At 42.8% G+C, this 19,085-nt stretch overlaps 2 protein-coding genes and 1 long non-coding RNA gene across 7 annotated transcripts; 1 reads left to right on the forward strand and 2 right to left on the reverse strand.

Moving 5' to 3' along the window:
- Positions 1–536: 536 nt before the first annotated feature.
- Positions 537–7,435, reverse strand: LOC124191503 (uncharacterized protein YJR142W-like). 2 transcript variants are annotated; one of them, XM_046584770.1, is made up of 6 exons: positions 7,146–7,434; positions 2,745–3,474; positions 2,437–2,675; positions 2,315–2,378; positions 1,993–2,242; positions 537–1,930 (listed from the first exon to the last, which is right to left on the reverse strand). In XM_046584770.1, exons 2-6 carry the CDS (start codon positions 3,148–3,150, stop codon positions 1,606–1,608), a joined length of 1,284 nt encoding a protein of 427 aa, XP_046440726.1. In that variant the 5' UTR covers positions 3,151–3,474; positions 7,146–7,434; the 3' UTR covers positions 537–1,605. The 2 variants fall into 2 exon arrangements, with proteins under 2 accessions (XP_046440726.1, XP_046440725.1); XM_046584769.1 differs by having other exon boundaries at positions 2,437–3,474; positions 7,146–7,435.
- LOC124191516 lies at positions 3,525–4,718 on the forward strand. 3 transcript variants are annotated; one of them, XR_006873463.1, is made up of 4 exons: positions 3,525–3,671; positions 3,732–3,911; positions 3,971–4,376; positions 4,432–4,718. It is a non-coding gene; the product is annotated as an uncharacterized LOC124191516 (long non-coding RNA). The 3 variants fall into 3 exon arrangements; XR_006873464.1 differs by having other exon boundaries at positions 3,525–3,660; XR_006873462.1 differs by having other exon boundaries at positions 3,527–3,911.
- Positions 7,436–7,623: 188 nt separating the features above from the next.
- LOC124191497 (cadherin EGF LAG seven-pass G-type receptor 2-like) lies at positions 7,624–19,002 on the reverse strand. 2 transcript variants are annotated; one of them, XM_046584761.1, is made up of 19 exons: positions 18,944–19,002; positions 18,706–18,839; positions 15,490–15,694; positions 15,254–15,412; positions 14,872–15,182; positions 14,517–14,743; positions 14,290–14,449; positions 13,585–13,867; positions 13,375–13,523; positions 13,178–13,291; positions 12,980–13,093; positions 12,672–12,815; positions 12,477–12,587; positions 11,946–12,388; positions 11,629–11,880; positions 11,313–11,559; positions 11,022–11,244; positions 10,598–10,947; positions 7,624–10,535 (listed from the first exon to the last, which is right to left on the reverse strand). In XM_046584761.1, the coding sequence occupies exons 1-19, from the start codon at positions 18,985–18,987 to the stop codon at positions 9,088–9,090; spliced, it is 5,118 nt and encodes a 1,705-aa protein (XP_046440717.1). In that variant the 5' UTR covers positions 18,988–19,002; the 3' UTR covers positions 7,624–9,087. The 2 variants fall into 2 exon arrangements, with proteins under 2 accessions (XP_046440717.1, XP_046440718.1); XM_046584762.1 differs by lacking the exons at positions 18,706–18,839; positions 18,944–19,002 and adding an exon at positions 17,175–17,612.
- Positions 19,003–19,085: the final 83 nt, after the last annotated feature.

Here is a 19,085-nt window from a genome sequence, read left to right on the forward strand (position 1 = left end):
TAACACGAGTCACTCATCGCATTTTCCCATCATGGACACTTTGCCACACCGTGGAAGCATTAGACCACCAACGGTTTTCTATCTTTCTAAACGGGTCGAGTCGCTTTTTTAAAAAAGAATTTCTTTCTTTTTACTGCTGGCACCCGCCTGTCATCACGACCGACCCATTTTGGACGTGGGGATATTAAATTTATATTATTGAAATAAAGACAAGGACGGACATTCTCTCCACTTTTGTCTGCTTTATTATTTGCCTTACGAATTTTTATTTTTCATGCATATTTTGGTTTGCTTTTGTTAAAGACAGGGAGAGGAAAAAAAATTCTTTGTGTGTTATCTTTGCTTCTTTTTTTTTATCTTCATCACCATCTTCCCCATTTGTTTTTCTTGAAATTCCGGGTTTATCATACACACACATACAAATTACACGGAAAGGCGCGCTCTCTCCGACAGATTTTTCTCCCGCCGTTATCATTATTTTCTTTTCAATTTATTTTTTTTTAGCGTTGAAACATGGAATATGTTGTTGTATCGTATCGGGAAAAAATTCTTTCATTATAATATTATGTAGGCCTAAATGGTATTCTCAAAAAGGATTACAAAAACAACCGGTTTACAGAGAGACTAGGATGAGCCAAAACACAAGGAGGGAGAGGATGGATCGATGGTTGGTGTTGAGTTGTATGTGTTTTGTTAAAAAATAAACGCAAAGAAACTAATTTCTTAAAAAAAAAAAAAAAAAGAACGTTCCGAAAAACACACGGGAGCAAAATACCAGTCTAAATAAATAATACTAGGAAAGAAAAAACATGCGTGGGCAAAAAGTATGACAAAACACGAAATTTTTTGAATAATTTATGATCAATGGAAGGTGGGGACAATTCAATTTTTCTCGAGCTTCTTCTTCTTCCGGTTTTAATTCGAAGGGTTTTTCTTTTTGAAATAAAATCCCAAACAGCCTAGTTTAATTAATTTTCTAAAGTTTCCTTTTTTTTTTTGTTTTGTTTTGTTTTAAATTTCTATGATACTTTTAAGAACACAATGACACTTTCTATTTCGTCGGTATCTTTGGCTTGGTAAGACGCCTTGGGCGATTCAATGCCCATCAATTTCGACTTTTGGTTTTGGAGGAAAGAAAATTCTCGGTTGATATTTTTAGCATTTAACATGAGCTCTCCTCTTTCTTACTTGGTAACTCCTGGAAGAGCGACCGAAACTTTAGGGGGTTTCAACGAGGGAGTAAGGAGGAAAACGTAAAAAAAGATCGAGAGAGTGGTGAGAAGAAAATGAAGAGAAAGCGATTAGAATGCGTTCGACCGATGATGCTAACGGGCAGAAAAAAGAAAACATGTGATGTTGTTTACGTTCGGGCAGTCAAAAGGCTAAATCAATCAAGAGCGACTGGGCAGCAACGCGCTATACGACCTAGGAGATGTTCAATACGTTCGAAAGAAAGAAGAATTGTTTTTAAAAGAAGAGCTAGAGAAAGTTGGAAGTCTTACCAGTATCGAAAGAGGAGGAGGAAAAACAAATCGGATCTCGAGGGGGGGTTCTTATTAAATATCGTAATCGTTTTAACCAGTGATGCTCGCTGGATTGGTACTCCTATTTAGGGGAAATGGGCGACTGGCTGCTCGACTGGCTGTAGAGGTAGTGTAGGGGAATGTGCAACAATTCCACCAATTCGGGCAGACGAGGCTCGTTGTCCGAGTTGATGAAGCCGTGCCGGATGAGAAAGTCTAACGTCGTTGGGCAACTGGTCGTCTTGTACTCGGGGGTAAAAATTCTTTCCATCACCTGATTGACGGGTACTAACTCAAAGATGTCCACCTCGCCGTCAGAGTTGTGCGGAACAAAGTCAGGTGGTAGCTCCAGATCGTAAACAAATTCAGTGTTGGGAAAGAGGCCTCGCTCACTTTCAAAGTAGAACCTGGTTTGAATGCCAAAAACATGAATTAATTGGAAGGAAAAGATTATGTAATAGCAACTTACGACACAGATCCCGCAGATCTTAGGTTAGCCAGTAAATAAGCCGGGATGGAAGCTTCTTCTTCGGCTTCTTTTAATGCTGTATCGAGGACCGAGTGGCCGACTGACAGCCCGCCAGCGACCATATTGTCCCATTTGCCAGGCCAAGTGGGTTTCGAGAGAGCCCTTCGCTGGAGCCAGAGTGACATGCCTAGTTGAGGGTGGCGAGTGTATCCGTTGATTTCAACGCCGTACTGGCGGACACCGAAAAGGCCTGTGCGAATCAAAAATCATCATCATCCATCACTTCAGTGGCGTATGTTTCTATTTATAATGTGCAACTTACATGCCGCAGAGCGATCCATCTTAAGAAGGGGCGGATCGGCAAATCCCGTCCTAACTTCGTAGCACTAATGAAATGAAGACGTGATGATAATGAACCTAATTATCTTGTGATGCAGCATCTACCTCGTTTCTCCAGCCTTTTAAGGTAACAAACAGACGTTCCTCCTTCCATTGAGACAGGACGTGGTTAATTCGGGCACTTCGTTCCTCGTACGTTGTAAGAGAGGGATGCATCGAAATCATTCCGGAAGAATCCATTTGGAATACATCAGGATACCTGCACGCAGCTTCGACTACCCTGGCTTGCATAACACCCACTTGCTTGCCACAGACCAAAAATGGCCTGCAGTGCTGAAGATCACCTGGAGGGAGGAAAATGAATGAAAAATATTTAGAATGGTTAAGTAATAGATACAATATCAAATATTTACCATTGAAATAGAAGCAATTAAACTTTCTGGCAAGGTTCATGAATTTTGACATTTGAGGTTCCCCGTTGATTGCTACTGGAGGACAAGAATTTTCACAAATGGTTCTGGGTGGTGGGAGACCAAAGCTGAGCTGGGTGCAAGGTAGTTTGCTATGCCCAATATTGCTGGGAGAAAATGCACCGAGAGAGAGGAAGGTCACTTTAGATTCAGTCAAACACAGAGGAGGGCTGTGGCATTCCACGCCATTCCCATCCTCGGGCAAACTGTTAGCATTGCTTTGGAAGTTCACAGAAGCTTCTGGTCTCGAAGCAGGAGCTGAAAGAGACAAGCCAACTTCAGACGTGGCCAAGAGATGAGCCTCTCCGCGGCTCAAGAGCATTTCAAACCGACCAAACGACTGGCTCATAGAAAGATGACTTTGTGTGAGAGCAAACCAACCCAGAAACTCCGTCGTAAAAGGCGAATGGCCTTGTATAGGATAGGGAGCACAATGTTGGAATGGAAATCTAAGCAATTACAAGCCAAGTTAAAAGAAGCAAAAGGCGTTTTCTTTCTTTCTCGTCCAAGACTAACTGCCGCGCGATATTGACCTCTTCTTTACCGTGTAAAATGTCGACTGCTCTTCCCCAACAAAATGACAACTAAACACACCCCCAAAACGAACGTATTAAAAAAAGTGGTGCTTGTGTTGTGTCTTTACCAGCGTTGCCCGGTTGCTGCCAGATTTTATCTGGAATTGCAACTTGATCTCGGTCGTCTGGACGAACCCTACCGACTTTCATGGGTACGACATTTAGACGGTAGGGTTCGTCCAGACGACCCTAGGAACGGTAGCGCTCGTCGTGGCGGAGGGCTACAACAACATACTGTCTATATTGGTCAATATAAACAAAGCAGTTCAAAAGTGTCAATTCAGGTTTATTGCAGGTTTAGTGTCGTTTCTTACAGTGTGTCAGGTAGAGATTTGATGAAAGATTCTCTGACCAGGCATCGAGCCAGAACCAAAGCCGATAAAAGAAAAAATTATGCTCTACAACAGGAACCTAAACATTCATGGAACTTCTTGGCAGTAATTTTGGCAGAGGCAGAGGCCGAGTTACCCAGTCTGATGAAGTTGTAGCAGTTTCTAATCAAGAAACTGCTAGTGAAATAACTCCCAGTCTAATGGTAAGTTTATCAATATTTGTGTTCAAGTTTACGATTAAAAAATGTTCCATTGTTTACAGAAAGAAGTGGTGTACAGGATATCATTCATTCAGTCGCACTGGAAAAGACATCATTGAAGCAAGCATTTCACAATTTCACAAGAAGAAAAAGGAACTAATCAAGAAAGCGAGTGGAAAACTTGCATGAAAGACAAGGAAGATGCTTGGGATTCCAAGAGAGATGCTGTCTTTCAAAACTACATTAGCTCCCGTTCCTACAGTGCAAGTAAATGTGGTGTATGTGAAAAAGTCACTAATCCTGTTTGTTGCTTTACTTGCAAGCAAGATTTCTGCAGCAAATGTGATATGATCACTCACCGCAAACTGTTGGTACTACACAATAGGGAGGTGTGTGAGAATGGCGAAAATTTAAAATTCTTGCGCCAAAACGAGTTCATATCTGAAGATGGGTACATCACTGTTGAAGGTAATAGCGGTTTCTTTAATTATATATGTAGATTAATAATTATCTTGTATTATAGTGTCCCTTCCTGAATGCAAAAGCCCTCATTCGTGTACTACGAAACCTGGTTCAAGAGACGTAACCGTAGTTACAGCCAATGGTAAATGAGGGCAACTTCACGGAGGACAACCGATTACCTGGATTACATCGACGAAGACACAAACAATTATCAAGACTACGCTGATGAAGAAAATGATGACATCAATTGTTATCCATCGTTTAAAACGCTCACATATATTTATGCAAATCTTGTAATTACATTTGAAATAGAGCTATTGTTTGAAGGGAATAAAAGTATTATTACGAGCTTTTTGATTTGTTTCATCAACATTATTCGTCATCCTTATAGGCCTTTCCGAGTCTGCGTGAAAATAAAATTCTTTCGCAGTTAATTATCCATGCGTATGTTCATAATAGACTTAATCTGACTTCAAATTTTTATTCAGCGTAAAAAGTTGAGTCAGAGATGTAATTTTCATTTATATTGGTGGTCAGCCGCATAGTAGCGTGCGTGAAACTAAAAAAAATCGTTCTCAGTTAATTACCCATGCGTGTGTTTATTTTAGGCTTATTTTGACCTGATATTCTGATTCAGCGTAAAAAGTTGAGTCAGAGTTGTAATTTTCATTCATATTGGTGGTCAGCCGCATAGTAGCGTGCGTGAAAAAAAAAATCGTTCACAGTTAATTACACATGCGTGTGTTTATTTTAGGCTTATTCTGACCTGATATTCCGATTCAGCGTCAAAAGTTGATTAAGAGTTGTAATTTTCATTCATATTGGTGGTAGCCTGCGGGAGTTATTGGTTTACGATACTTATTTTTTTAAGGAAAAAAGCGCAGTAAGTCGCTTACCGTAACAGGGCGGACTTTTTTCAGAAAAAAATTAGATCGCAAAAAATTAAATCCCTCAGGCTACTACCAAAATGAATGAAAATAACAACTCTAACTCAACTTTAGACGCTGAATCAGAATATCAGGTCAGAATAAGCCTTAAATAAACACACGAATGTGTATTTAACTGCGAACGAATTTTTACTTTCACGCTACTCGCTAGGCGGCTGAACCACGAAAATTAATGAAAATTACAACTCTAACTCAACTTTTTATGCCGAATCGGAATATCAGGTGAAAAGAAGCCTAAAATAAACACACGCATGTGTAATTAACTCGGTAATTAACTGCGAACGAATTTTTGCTTTCACGCACGCAACTATGCGGCTGCCCACTAAAATGAATGAAAATTACAACTCTAATTCAAATTTTTACGCAGAATCGAAACATGAAGTCAGACTAAGTATAACATCAACACGCGAATGTATAATTAACTGCGAAAGAATTTTATTTTCACGCAGACTCGGAAAGGCCTATAAGGATGACGAATAATGTTGATGAAACAAATCAAAAAGCTCGTAATAATACTTTTATTCCCTTCAAACAATAGCTCTATTTCAAATGTAATTACAAGATTTGCATAAATATATGTGAGCGTTTTAAACGATGGATAACAATTGATGTCATCATTTTCTTCATCAGCGTAGTCTTGATAATTGTTTGTGTCTTCGTCGATGTAATCCAGGTAATCGGTTGTCCTCCGTGAAGTTGCCCTCATTTACCATTGGCTGTAACTACGGTTACGTCTCTTGAACCAGGTTTCGTAGTACACGAATGAGGGCTTTTGCATTCAGGAAGGGACACTATAATACAAGATAATTATTAATCTACATATATAATTAAAGAAACCGCTATTACCTTCAACAGTGATGTACCCATCTTCAGATATGAACTCGTTTTGGCGCAAGAATTTTAAATTTTCGCCATTCTCACACACCTCCCTATTGTGTAGTACCAACAGTTTGCGGTGAGTGATCATATCACATTTGCTGCAGAAATCTTGCTTGCAAGTAAAGCAACAAACAGGATTAGTGACTTTTTCACATACACCACATTTACTTGCACTGTAGGAACGGGAGCTAATGTAGTTTTGAAAGACAGCATCTCTCTTGGAATCCCAAGCATCTTCCTTGTCTTTCATGCAAGTTTTCCACTCGCTTTCTTGATTAGTTCCTTTTTCTTCTTGTGAAATTGTGAAATGCTTGCTTCAATGATGTCTTTTCCAGTGCGACTGAATGAATGATATCCTGTACACCACTTCTTTCTGTAAACAATGGAACATTTTTTAATCGTAAACTTGAACACAAATATTGATAAACTTACCATTAGACTGGGAGTTATTTCACTAGCAGTTTCTTGATTAGAAACTGCTACAACTTCATCAGACTGGGTAACTCGGCCTCTGCCTCTGCCAAAATTACTGCCAAGAAGTTCCATGAATGTTTAGGTTCCTGTTGTAGAGCATAATTTTTTCTTTTATCGGCTTTGGTTCTGGCTCGATGCCTGGTCAGAGAATCTTTCATCAAATCTCTACCTGACACACTGTAAGAAACGACACTAAACCTGCAATAAACCTGAATTGACACTTTTGAACTGCTTTGTTTATATTGACCAATATAGACAGTATGTTGTTGTAGCCCTCCGCCACGACGAGCGCTACCGTTCCTAGGGTCGTCTGGACGAACCCTACCGTCTAAATGTCGTACCCATGAAAGTCGGTAGGGTTCGTCCAGACGACCGAGATCAAGTTGGGAAATAAGAGAAAGTTTTTATCGTGCAAAAAGGTCGTTGAAAACTTGAAATAATGTTGATTGCAACTGATGAAATTATATTTGCGTACCTCTGCGGGGAATCCAACAGAATAAAGGAGAAAAAACTAGTTTAGATTGATCGATAATCCCGATTATAAACCTGTTCTAGCCAGCAATCAACGCAGTGTGAATGGTTCCATGAAATAGTGGGTGGTGACGTATAACTATCGATTAGTTCACAAATTTATTAGATAACCAGGGGGAAGTTGGGATAGAATTTACGAACTTGTTGAATTATTTAACTTTCGAATAAAATTTCTCTTTTTATGCACTCGAACCGTCGAACGGATATTACCACACAAGACAAGTAACGACTCGACTGAGAAATATGGAAGCAGCAATTTTCTCCTTTTTATCAATCCAAAGTGAGAGAAAATTATCAATATCTAACTATCTTTGCAACCTTTAATACAATCATAAATCTTTGCAACCTTGAATACAATCTTACATCAGCCACTTTGAAATCAGTTGACTGTGATGATGCCACTTGCAATAATTTAATAGTGAAAATTTTTTTTTCTTGTATTTTTCATGGTCGTGATTGAAGCGCACATCACCTACGTATGCCGGATAAAAGTGGTAAGTTTGTCCTTGGATGATGGATAGAGTTTTATACAGGGATTAGGTGTCCCCTCGGTAACACAATGCCAGCCCAGCCCTCGGTGTCTTTTGACATTTCCACCTTTATTTTCTGACACTGTTATTTATAGTAAACCATTGCTTTTAAGTAAAAATTAGCGCAGCGCTTATCAAATAAACATTGCATGCTACAGTGGGATTACAAAACAAACAAGGCAAAACTGGAAAATGAATCAGCATCGAAAAATTCAAACAAATCTAAATTTCAGGATAGTCCATTTTGCAAAAAAAAAAATAAAAATAAAAATGAGGTTACACAAAGACCCGAAAGAACGCCGTTTTGACGAAACAGAAAGTAGGCGAAAATGGCAAGACATTCTTTATTATAGCATCATGACACAAAGATCCGCCTTTGATTGCTCTGCAGCCGGGCGACGCGCAATGCAGGCATTGCGGTCGACGATATTGTGGGCCCATCGCTAGTTTCGGTATTCCTATCCTGGGTGTAAAAACGGGCGGAGGAAAACATCCACACGCTGCGGAGTTTATCGATCCGGTGGTGTGGTCTGAGCCTTTATGGGGCTCAGTCACGCCCGACGACGTTTGTGACCGTAGTGCTATATAAAAAAAAAAATTATTTTTTCTTTTTTCTTTTTTTCGGCAAAACTTTGATGCGCATCATTGTCAAGTACAAGTTTCCATGACGACTGGGGAGACAAGAGACAAAGATGATTGAAAACGCTGGCAATTTTTATAGTTCTTTATATTATTTTTTTGTATGCCGTATTTTGGTAAAACAGTATCCTACACGCTTCATCGTGTCACGCTATTCCAAACAGCGTTCCATCTTCCGTTCAATTTTTCTTTTTTTTTTGTATAATCTCCAATCGTAAAACAAACAAAGTAAATTTTCATTTGATGCACAATAAAAGCTTAGGCCTTTTTTGCGCGCAACGTTGAAAAAAAGCCTCTGAAATATTTTGATGCTGGAAATTTAGCTGTGTTGTATACGTGCTATACAAATGAAACATCATAATATAAGATGTAGGTACAATAAAAAGGCAAGATGATTTGTATCAACGAAAAAAAAGGGAAGAAAAAGGCATGGTGCGCATCAGCTGGACTAGCAAATATGAACCTTTAAAATAGTTTGTAATATAATATCGACACTAGGGTTCGAATCAATGCTCTCTTTGGCTGCTTTTGTTTTCTGTTTAGCTGGGCAATTTTTCTGTCCGTTTCAATTGCCGAGTATCAAATTTGCCGACTGATAAAGTCGGGACATTGTCTGTGTCTTCACACACACATTTTCCTTGTGTTTAGAATAAAAAGAAATATTGAAAATAAACAAAATGGAAACAACCATAGACTACTGCCATCTATCTCCGATAATTAGGAATGAAACAAAGGGTCTTGACGAGGCAGAGGAGACTGTTGTGCTGGGCCGTTGCGGAATATAACGGACAATTCCGGAGGATCGTCGCAAAGTGACTGAGTTCTTCGCACCGAAGGAGCTCGGCGGTCGTCGGTAGACGATGGATTTTCAATCGATCCATGGTCGGGCAAGTTGACGACGAAGGAAACGGCACGGCGTCGGGCGATGAATCCATTGGCGGATTTCAATCCTAGCTGGTCGGTGGTAGGTGGTAGTTGATCATTGTCACCGATTTCATCTTCCGGCCGGAGATAGGTCCACGATGTATTGGCTCCTTCTTTGCTGATGCTTCCGCCGCCGGCGCTGATTACCGACGAACGCTTCGTATTGCCTGCGGACGGTTCCGCCGAGGACGACGCTGCGCCCGGATGCAAAAGAGAGATTTCCTCGCCAATCATGAAATTCGGTTTGATCAATTCTTCCGGTAGCGGAGACGGTTCGCCAAGTATCTGGTGCGACTTATCACCAGGCGATGGTGGCGGATTCGTTGCGCCGGAAACGTGCCGTTCCAGCAAGGAATGAGAGCCACTAGTTTTACCGTTTGACTTGGATGACAGCCTCAAAGAAGATGGTTCCAGCCCAAGTTGGCCGAAAATTCGGCGGAATCGAGACTGGGTCGATCCATTGCTGGCGGGTGATGCAGTTGCGGATGGGAACCAGTGCTGGTAGGACAAGGAGGGAGAAGAAGAGTCAGTGGGACCACCGAGCGGAAGAGTCGGAGCTTGTGATGGAGTCAGTGAGTCCGGGCCGCGAGCGATTGGCAACATATTTTTGCCGGATGATCCAGGCGATCTGGAATTGATGGACAATGTTTTACGGGCTCTTAGGACGGCATGGGCGCTCGATTGTCCGGTAGCAGATCCTGATGAATTGATGGTCGGTCCGGAAGAATGACGAGTAGCGTCGTAAGGGATGTGAGTCTGTCCAGTGTTCCACAAAGTGACAAACGATTGGCGGGCCTCTGGGTACTGGACAACTCGGACAATGAAAATGACGAATCCTTGAAGGGAATTGCAGACGCAAAAGACGTAGGTCATAACCACTTTGACTGGACCAATTGCCACAGCGCCGGCTACCCAAGTGACGCCCAATAAAGCCATGACGGTGACAGCTCCGCGTAGCTGGGCCATGATCATCAAGCGATTGCCTCCTCCGGCCCCGTTTCCGTTCTCAGTTGCCACTTTACCGACAGCTCGCCCGCGCTGGCCCTGCAACAGGATGACTCTGAGCACCATGAAGAAAACGGTCGAGTTGATCAAAAGGATCAGGCAAGTGGGTCCGATGAAGGCGCTGTAATAGACGGTCAGATGGGCGTGCGACATTCGACCGCAGGTCTGCCCAGTTGGGTCCTGGTAATAATCTAAGCATAGTACAGCCGTGGTGACGACAACAATCAACGGTACACCTACGGATGAAAGGAGGAGAATATTACGGAATTCAATTTGATTGTCAATTGTTTGTTGTTACCCCAAGCGGCGAGCATCCGTTTCAACATGAAACCAGTCTCACTATTGGCAAAGACCAAAATGAGCAACTGGTACATGTGAACGGCCTCGACCAACATCCAGGACAAAGATGACAGAACCAAGTAGTGGACACTGATGGTCAGCGCCGTACAAATGTCCACGTGCGCTTGACTGACTGGCGATTCCGTTCCGGCCGACCAAATTCGCTCCGACGTTTTAGCTCGTTGTTCCAGATCGACGTTCTTGTAAGCAGTTCCCAGGATGGAGCCCACCAGGAATATGACATTCAACATCAACAGCGATATGCACAAATTCAGCAGAATTTTCCCACCGCGATCTCTCCTTAAATTCCTGTGCGTTCCAAATTTTAAAAGTTTTACAATTCGATTTAACCATCTAAAAAAAATGTCGTCCTTGAATATTACCTAAAAAGACTGTAGAGGAGAACGGTGATGGAAAGACCGAGAATGCTCAATCCGGATCCGACGTAACTGATGAGTCTTAGAATGTATTCGTGGTAACCGGAGATACGATCCATGGGTGTCGGGTCCAGGAGAATAGAGAAGGCCGTCAAGTGATCTGACAAGCATTCAATCATCCCCGACTCTGTTTTGGTAGTTTTCACGCCATTCGTCGACCATTCCTTTTCTGTAGAAAAACCAATTACGTCAACAAGTTCGTTACCGCCACCTCCGAAAGATAATAAAAATTCAAACCTAATTCATCCCAATAGACGCAAGAGTAAAATGAACTGCTGTTGACTAAAGGCATCGTGTAAGTCACCGGTTCACTCAGTCCCGAAACTGAAACGTGTCCGACAGTTGCGGCTATCACCATGGCCGGTTGTCCCGGCAAACGATTCGTTCGACTTTGGAAAAGTTTGCCACTCCGGTAAGATACAAACTGCAACCGGACTCCATCGCGAGAACCTTCCAGCGCTTGTTTCGGGATCGTTAGGGATATCTGTCAACATTCGAAATCGTTTAATAAGATTTGAACCAATTGGAAAGTAAAATGTTATTTATTTTATACCAAACTGCTGCCGGATGGATCGCCTTCGAATGACGGCCGGAAAGAGTAAGATTCCGGTTTACTATGTAATAAAGTTTCAATAGCTATGTTGGGCGTGGCCAAGACGACTGGTTGGTCCGGTTCCAATGCCACTTGACTCGTGTAACGTTCGATGGCATCCAATAATCGATCACAGCTGTTGTTGGAGGCGCTCAAGACTTCGTCGTCCACTTCCATGACATTGGACAACGTATTGAAGAAATTATGAGCCACCTAATACAAAGAAAATATGATGAATTCAATCCATCATTTTAATCAAGACAATCAAGTGTTTATACTTTGAGATCCATTAGGGCGTCGTCGACCAAGTCGACCACTTCGTCTGCCACTTGTTCTACACCGATAAGCGTCAGATTCTTGGCAGCGACGGAATTGTTTTCCAGTATGGTGGATCTCTCTTCGGCGATGGCCAGCCTTTGTTCTCGGCACACGGACAAATCAGACGAGTTCCAACCGACGGTGCCATCCGGGAATCTCTCGCATGATCTCACAGCAGTCAATACGGTTGTCTGGTCGAATTTCGTGCGTTCCTGACGCTCCCGGAATTCTGTGTCTGTTACCAGGCCCGTCGGAATCTCGGCTGCTGGTCTTTTCAATTTCCCCTCCAGCGTGGTCAGCGTTCCGTAAGGGCAGGCGAGTGTCGCAATCTGGCCAGTCTCTGTCACCGGCCAATGGAAAGTGCCTTTCTCGACAGATTCCTCCACATCTTCAGGACATGGATCTAAAGAATGTTGTTTTGATTATTAAAAGGGTTGAAAAGAATTTCGATGACCCTTGATTAGACACAACAACAACAACAACAGTAGTACCTTCGTGATCACATCTAAGACCTGAAAAACCAGTTTTGCAAAGACATTCAAAGGCGTCAGTCAAGTCACGGCAGGTACCGCCATTCAGGCAAGGATCCGGGTTACAGTCATCTGAATAAAAACCAATTATACGGCGCATTAGAAAAGCCAGCTGCAGAGAGAATGTGTGCGCGTTGGGGAATGCCAGGAATTTACCAATGTTATTCTCGCAGTCACGGCCATCGAATCCAGGTCGACAGAAGCAATTGTAACTCAAATTTTCGAAATCATTTTGACAGACGGCTTTGTTTCTACAGGGAAACGAAAGACAGGCTTCCACTTTTTGTTCGCATCTCGTCCCTGGACAAACAAAACAAATTAGCGATAATGCACAAAAGCTGTTGTGACCACACACGCTGAAAGACTTGGGCTTGTGGTTGGAATTCATCAAACGAAACGCGCTACTATAATGTATTCTGGAGAAGAAGAAGAAGAAAAATGTTGTCGGCTTTTTTCTCATTTACCCGTGAAACCAGGTGGACAGAGGCAGGTGAATGATCCCGGTAGATTGTGACAGGTGGAGTTGTTCTCGCACGGATCCGACTGGCATTCATCCACGTCTTGTTCACAGGCGACGCCTTCGAGAAAATAAAATCAAGTGTCAACATTTCCAGCCAATGAAAACCAAACTCGATATCAATAATGGCGAATTATTCTGGTACCGTGGAATCCAGTTGTGCATTCACAATGATAGGAGCCGTTTCTGCTACTGCAATGGCCGTCGTTTTGACACGGATCCAAGATGCAGTAATTAATGGCTTCTTCACAATCACGCCCTTGGAACGAAAAAATAAACAAGTGAATATTAATGGAGAGTGTGGGTTATGCAAATTGAGACATTCGTCAAAATCGGGAGTACCTCTGTATCCTAGTGGACAGACGCACTGGAATTCATCACTGTCCAACAAGACAGTGCAATTAGCCTCTTTGGGACACGGGTCGTTCCAGCAAGGATTGAAACTCTCGCACTGGGCGCCTTGGTAGCCTGGGAGGCAGTCACACCCATCCCTGGAAATAAAACAAGAGCTTTGTTAACCATTTCAATCAAAACTCACTGGCCTCATCTCACTTGGAACAGGTGCCGTTGTTGAGACAAGGTTCTTCATGAAGGCAAGGCGGCCCGACAGGAACGACGCAATTTTCACCTTCGAAACCTTGCGGGCATTGGCATTCGTACGTGCTGTTGGTGAAATTATGGCACGTGGCGCCGTTCTGACACGGCGTCAAGACGCAAGGATTGTACAACTCGCAACGAGGACCGTAGTTGCCCGAATGGCACAGACACTCGAATCCGGGCGGTTCGAACGATATCTGACACTCACCCGTCACGCAAGTTCCTTCCAGTGAGCAATCTGAATAATCAACCACAAAATTAGCATGCATATAGTAGTATCCTACTACAATAATGAGCGTGGTTGGTCAGTGTGTATGATCAAACGAGATTTTAACGATTAGTGGCCTGCAGAAACGCTCGGCCAGAACAAACACGGACGCGCTTTTCCGAGTGACGTCATGTCGGACGGAATTAAAAAGGGCCTTCTTGGGACCGTCGGAGATAAGAGAGGGAACAAACAAAATGGATTTGTTTTGTATATAAATTTATATACACAACACACATATAGACTCTTTTGCCTTGGCCAGCTGCAGAGTGTCGAGCCGGCCATCTGGTGAGATCATTGCCGATTGACATCCCACATGCATTCCTTTACCACCCTGCGCCAACCCCTTTCTTTCTTTCCTTCCTTCCGACCATTTTATTTGGCGAATCTCTTACGATTGGTCTGAGTAGTGAAGTGGAGAATGGCGCTGGCTGGTCCGAGAGAGTCGCCGCACTCTGCGTCGCCACCACAGGCCAACACTTGCAGCTTGTAGGCGACCTCCGATTCCAGTTGTTTCAAACTGGAACAAACGGTCCGTATCTCGTCTTTTGTCGTCTGTTGATAGACAAACAAGTTAGATTCCAGACAAGGGAAGGGAACAAAAATGGCATGCACGACTGACACTTAGGTTGGCGCGGCCGTCCAAGTCGATAATTTTCAGCTCCAGTGGAATTGGCGCCGAATCAGGAGCTTCATTTTCCGTAGGAGTTAGCGGCTGGGTTGGACTGAGAGACGCCGGATGACGCCAGTAACGCAAAACATAACCTTGAGCTCCGGCGGCTAGCGGAAATTTCCAGCAGATTACGGCAGCGTCGGCTGATAGCTTAGTCACCGTCACATTTCGTGGCCCTGACCACATAAAACAAGAAAAAAGAAAAAGTGTAAAAACATATTTTTAATGCCAATAAACGTGGAATAAAACTCCTGGGGATTTCTTTTCTTCTTTTTTTTTTGAGTGATCATCAACAACAACTTACTGGGCAATCCGTGGAAAAGGACAACGGCTGGGGCTCTTGCGTCCAGAGATTTGTCATGCTCCATGGCTCCGATCATGAAACTCACATTGTGGGCTTTAATGCCCGGCTGGGGTGATTGGAGGAGTTGAACCACACCCGTCCGGTTGTCCATCCGAAACCAATCTTTGATGGCCGTAAACGGGAATTTTTCGTCCGGAAACGGTTCCATGAAGTAAGTGACGTTGCCCGGCATTTGGTTGTGGCTACCGTTGACGAAGGCCATCGCTTCGATGATGGCCATACCGACTGGACTGTCTGGTTCTATTTCACCTCTATTAATATTTTTTTTAAATTAAAGCATGAATCATCACCACCAATCCAAATAAAGAAATCAAATCTTTACTCGTATTGATTAGAGTCCATGAGTAGTCGAAACTGGTCCGTCGGTTGAGGTGGTGCCGTGACTCGAATTTCAAATCGATCCGTATCACCGCTCCTCGATTTGGCCAGCATCGCACGAACGATTATTTGATAGGTCGAATTTACCGGACGATCAACCATCCTTGAATACGCATTGTAATCAATCAATAGCTCTTGATTTGATTCAATTAAATAATTGTATAAATAAAAATAACTTACTTGGCGACAGACAAAAGACCCGTTTTAGGCTCCACGTGAAAATCGGCGTAGTCGCTGGAATTGTGCAATGAAAAATTGACTCCGACATTGTCTCTGGTCAAAATTCCTCCAGCAGCTCGACTAATGACTCGTAATTTACCAACAATGGTACCCGGTGGAGCTCCAGTGCTAACTTCCAGTTCTCGGCTCTTGTCAAACTTGAGACCTAAAAGAATTTGAGGCAAAAAAAAGGAAAAATTAGGAATAATTTTTCAATGATAATTTAGTAATACATCAAAACGAGTAGATTAAGTTGTATACAATTTGATTGACACGAGCCTGTGGTGGCCATGTTGCCAGAGACCTTGACTAAATCCCTCATCAGTCTGCCGTGACCGAGTTATTCCATCGGAGGAATGTTCGACAACCGAATTGGTTTTTAATTGGACGTTAATCAAGAACCAGACCCTCGATGCAAAAATGACTGTTACTCTTTTAGGTTTTTTTCAATTTCATCATATGGTAGTAACAAGAACATTTGGGGAGTAACAAGAGAAGAGCGGTTGGGCCATTCAAGGCCATGCCCTCGCCCAAAATAATGATCGTATAACAATATCACTTCTTTTTTTAACGGGAAAAAGAAGGGGAGAAACATCCGAAACGGGTCGCCGGAAACGTCTTATAAGTTATTACTCCCTCGTCGTATGAAATACGACGGGTATAAATCACAGAGAAAAAGGGGCAGAACAAACACGCATATATATATAAATATAAGAAAATCCAGTGGGCAGAGAGACCGGCCTTGCCTCTGGTTATTCGAAATAACAATTTGCAAAACTATCATCATCATCATCTCCCGCTAAAAATTAATAAGACGGACATGAAAAACAATGACCAACTATACAATGCGTGACTGGCGAGCGTTGGTGACACGGTCAATGTCTAAGGCGACATTGAATTGACGTCCAAGGATCCTGTAAGAAAATGTTTATGAAAAAAACCTTCTCCCCGCCAGTCTGTCTGTAGACCTTTCACTCTGTTTTGCACGCGTGTTATTTTTTGTTTGTTACGGGAAGACAGATATATAGACAAGGAAAACCGCATTTCCATAAAATTGGGAATAATACACCACAATTGAGCGTCAATGGATCAGTGCCAAAGGATTGAAAGTCATGGATAATCATCGGACGTCGTCATTATCCAACCTTCAAATTTGTTGGAAGATAGGTGTCCACGACTGGAACTAGGTCTTGCGTGTAATTCACGACAAAATAGAAACGAAATCAATTTTCACTGCTACTACGTCGTCGTCTGGCGGCTTTCTCACAGCCGATTTGATTTATTCGATCGGTGCGGATGGAAAAATCCACGCCCAGCCGGACGTGGCCATCGGAACCGGACGAAGAGAGCAAAACGGAAGGCGGAATGGAACAACGCCCCAAAAGAAACAAGAGGGAGGGCATCCCAGCCAAAAAGAAATGCGTCACAATATTATTTCATTGAACAATTCTAAAGCAAACAAAGTTAGACAATAATGATAACAATCAAATCAACCCCCTCCTCCCACACAATTTTATCTTTTGTACAGCGGAGGGAATTCCGGATGAGTACATTCTCTTCAATGGAATTTTTTTGGGTTTTTTGGGTCTCCATCAAACAACTAACAATCAAACAAGGGGGGCTATAAAAATGAATAATAACCTTACCGAAAACTGGTGTAGTCATGACGACAGCGAATACCAACAACACGAGACGACGACCGAGTGGCGCCATCGATATTCCCAAACTGCTGTCACGCAACAAGACACCGAGCAGAAACACACACACACACAATCAATAAGTTTTGATTAGATCCTCACTCAGTATATTTATATATATAGGATGGTCTATCGATAGCGGGAGGATGCGCCCACTAGAGATCACATGGCTCACTGATGGTAGACACTTGTTGATTTATTTTTCAGAAAGGATCGATCGGCTTTTCATACAGAACACAATGGCGGATGGAAGAGGCCGCCCTCCTTCCGTTTGGTAGACAACAAAACGGACGCTACCGAACTGGTCGATGGTCGGCGAGCTACTGTCTACTAGCTGGATGACTAAACCTCTTGTGTGTATGTGCTGCATCAGCTCAGCAGTTCCTTCAGTCCTTCAGTCCTTCATGTGTAAACACACACACACACACAGGGCAGCAGAGCCGCAAGCGGAATAAGTCAAACACACACAAAACCCACACGCATATACATACACGCCATCTGGTACAATCCCGATGGGCGTGAACGAACGATATAAAACTTGTACCGAAAGCGTCGTGTCACCAACCCCCCGCGACGCCTTCTCTCCTATTTCATTCGATGACCATTGGGCGGCGGGGGAAAAAGAAAACAAAAGTCCAAAGACCCAACGGGTTATTAATTCTTCACTTTTTTTTAACGATCGAAATTGCGGGATCGTAAAAAGAAAAAGAAGAAAAATACATAAACTCCTTCACTTCATTTAAAAAAGGAAAACTATAAAAGTTCAATCGAAAGATCATCATCGCATTTCAAAAAAGGAAGGAAAACTTGATAATAACAACGTGGTCGATAACTGGCAAAGTAGCGATCACGTTACTTGGCAAGTTTGATCGTTTGCGCTTTGCAGACGAGCCGTGCGGGATTCATTTCGCACGCAACACGACTGCAAAACCTTTTTTTTTTTCGTGACAACATTAAAATGAAAAGAGAATCGTGAGCTGACAAGCTTGTCAGAACATCCACCGCACCATTTTGAGGAGAATGTTCTAATCATTTTTCTTTCTTAACGACTTTAGATAAAAACGTCGTAAGACTAAAATGGAATTTTGGTTTGGTGACAATCGGTGGCCATTACCCGTGGCAGCGATAAATTTGGCGACCGCAGGCGATTTGGAGAAGAAATTTGTTGACGGGACTCGGTAACGGCGATGGGCAGAAGACAGGAAATCGCACCGAGATGATAAACAAGTAACCTTCGCTCTCTTTTGTTTTTAACGGGCTACTGGCAATCTTCTTCTGTATGGCAACTGGCGCATCGACCAGGGTTTTGACCGCAACTTAACGACGGTCGTTAAAAACAAAAACACCAAGATGGCAGTATATAGCGTAGCTCGTGTTTCAATCGCTGCCGGGCTTGCTGCCATCTTAATTCAATCCCCCCCCCCCCCCCCCCCCCAAAAAAAAAAAAAAGAAAACACCAGAGAAAATATATTCAACTTACCCGGATCGCCGATCGCCCCTATGGAAACCTTCACCTGAATTTTCTTTGCCCCCACTGTTGACGGGGGGAACCCAGCGCCACCGCATCGTGCAAATCTTTCCCACCGTTCTTTTTCTTTTATGGCAGCGGGTGAGCTTTATTTGAGAAAGGAATGAATCGACAAAAAAGAAACAAGAGGATGAATTTCATCAACATAATTCCGATTCAGCACGAGAGAATGTTTGTATCCGTTACTTACTTGGTGAAAGCTCTGCGCAATACATTCTTGTTTGCTCCCGCCATCCAATAACTCACGTCCGAATTGTTAGTTCTACAAAATGAGTTTGTTTGTTAACAAGGCCATCATCATTGAAAAAGGTCAAACATACTAACATAGTGGC

This window comes from Daphnia pulex, chromosome 3 (assembly GCF_021134715.1).
Source record: "Daphnia pulex isolate KAP4 chromosome 3, ASM2113471v1".
Classification (NCBI taxonomy): Eukaryota; Metazoa; Arthropoda; class Branchiopoda; order Diplostraca; family Daphniidae; genus Daphnia; species Daphnia pulex.

Coding starts and splice junctions, on each gene's coding strand:
- LOC124191503 (XM_046584769.1), bottom strand. CDS start 3,150: ATGAGCCAGTCGTTTGGTCGGTTTGAAATGCTCTTGAGCCGCGGAGAG. Junction 2,243..2,314: donor GATGGATCGCTCTGCGGCAT/GTAAGTTGCACA, acceptor TGATTCGCACAG/GCCTTTTCGGTGTCCGCCAG. Junction 1,931..1,992: donor AGATCTGCGGGATCTGTGTC/GTAAGTTGCTAT, acceptor CATTCAAACCAG/GTTCTACTTTGAAAGTGAGC.
- LOC124191497 (XM_046584761.1), bottom strand. CDS start 18,987: ATGGCGGGAGCAAACAAGAATGTATTGCGCAGAGCTTTCACCAA. Junction 13,094..13,177: donor ATGCACAACTGGATTCCACG/GTACCAGAATAA, acceptor ATTTTCTCGAAG/GCGTCGCCTGTGAACAAGAC. Junction 11,245..11,312: donor CGTCTATTGGGATGAATTAG/GTTTGAATTTTT, acceptor GTTTTTCTACAG/AAAAGGAATGGTCGACGAAT.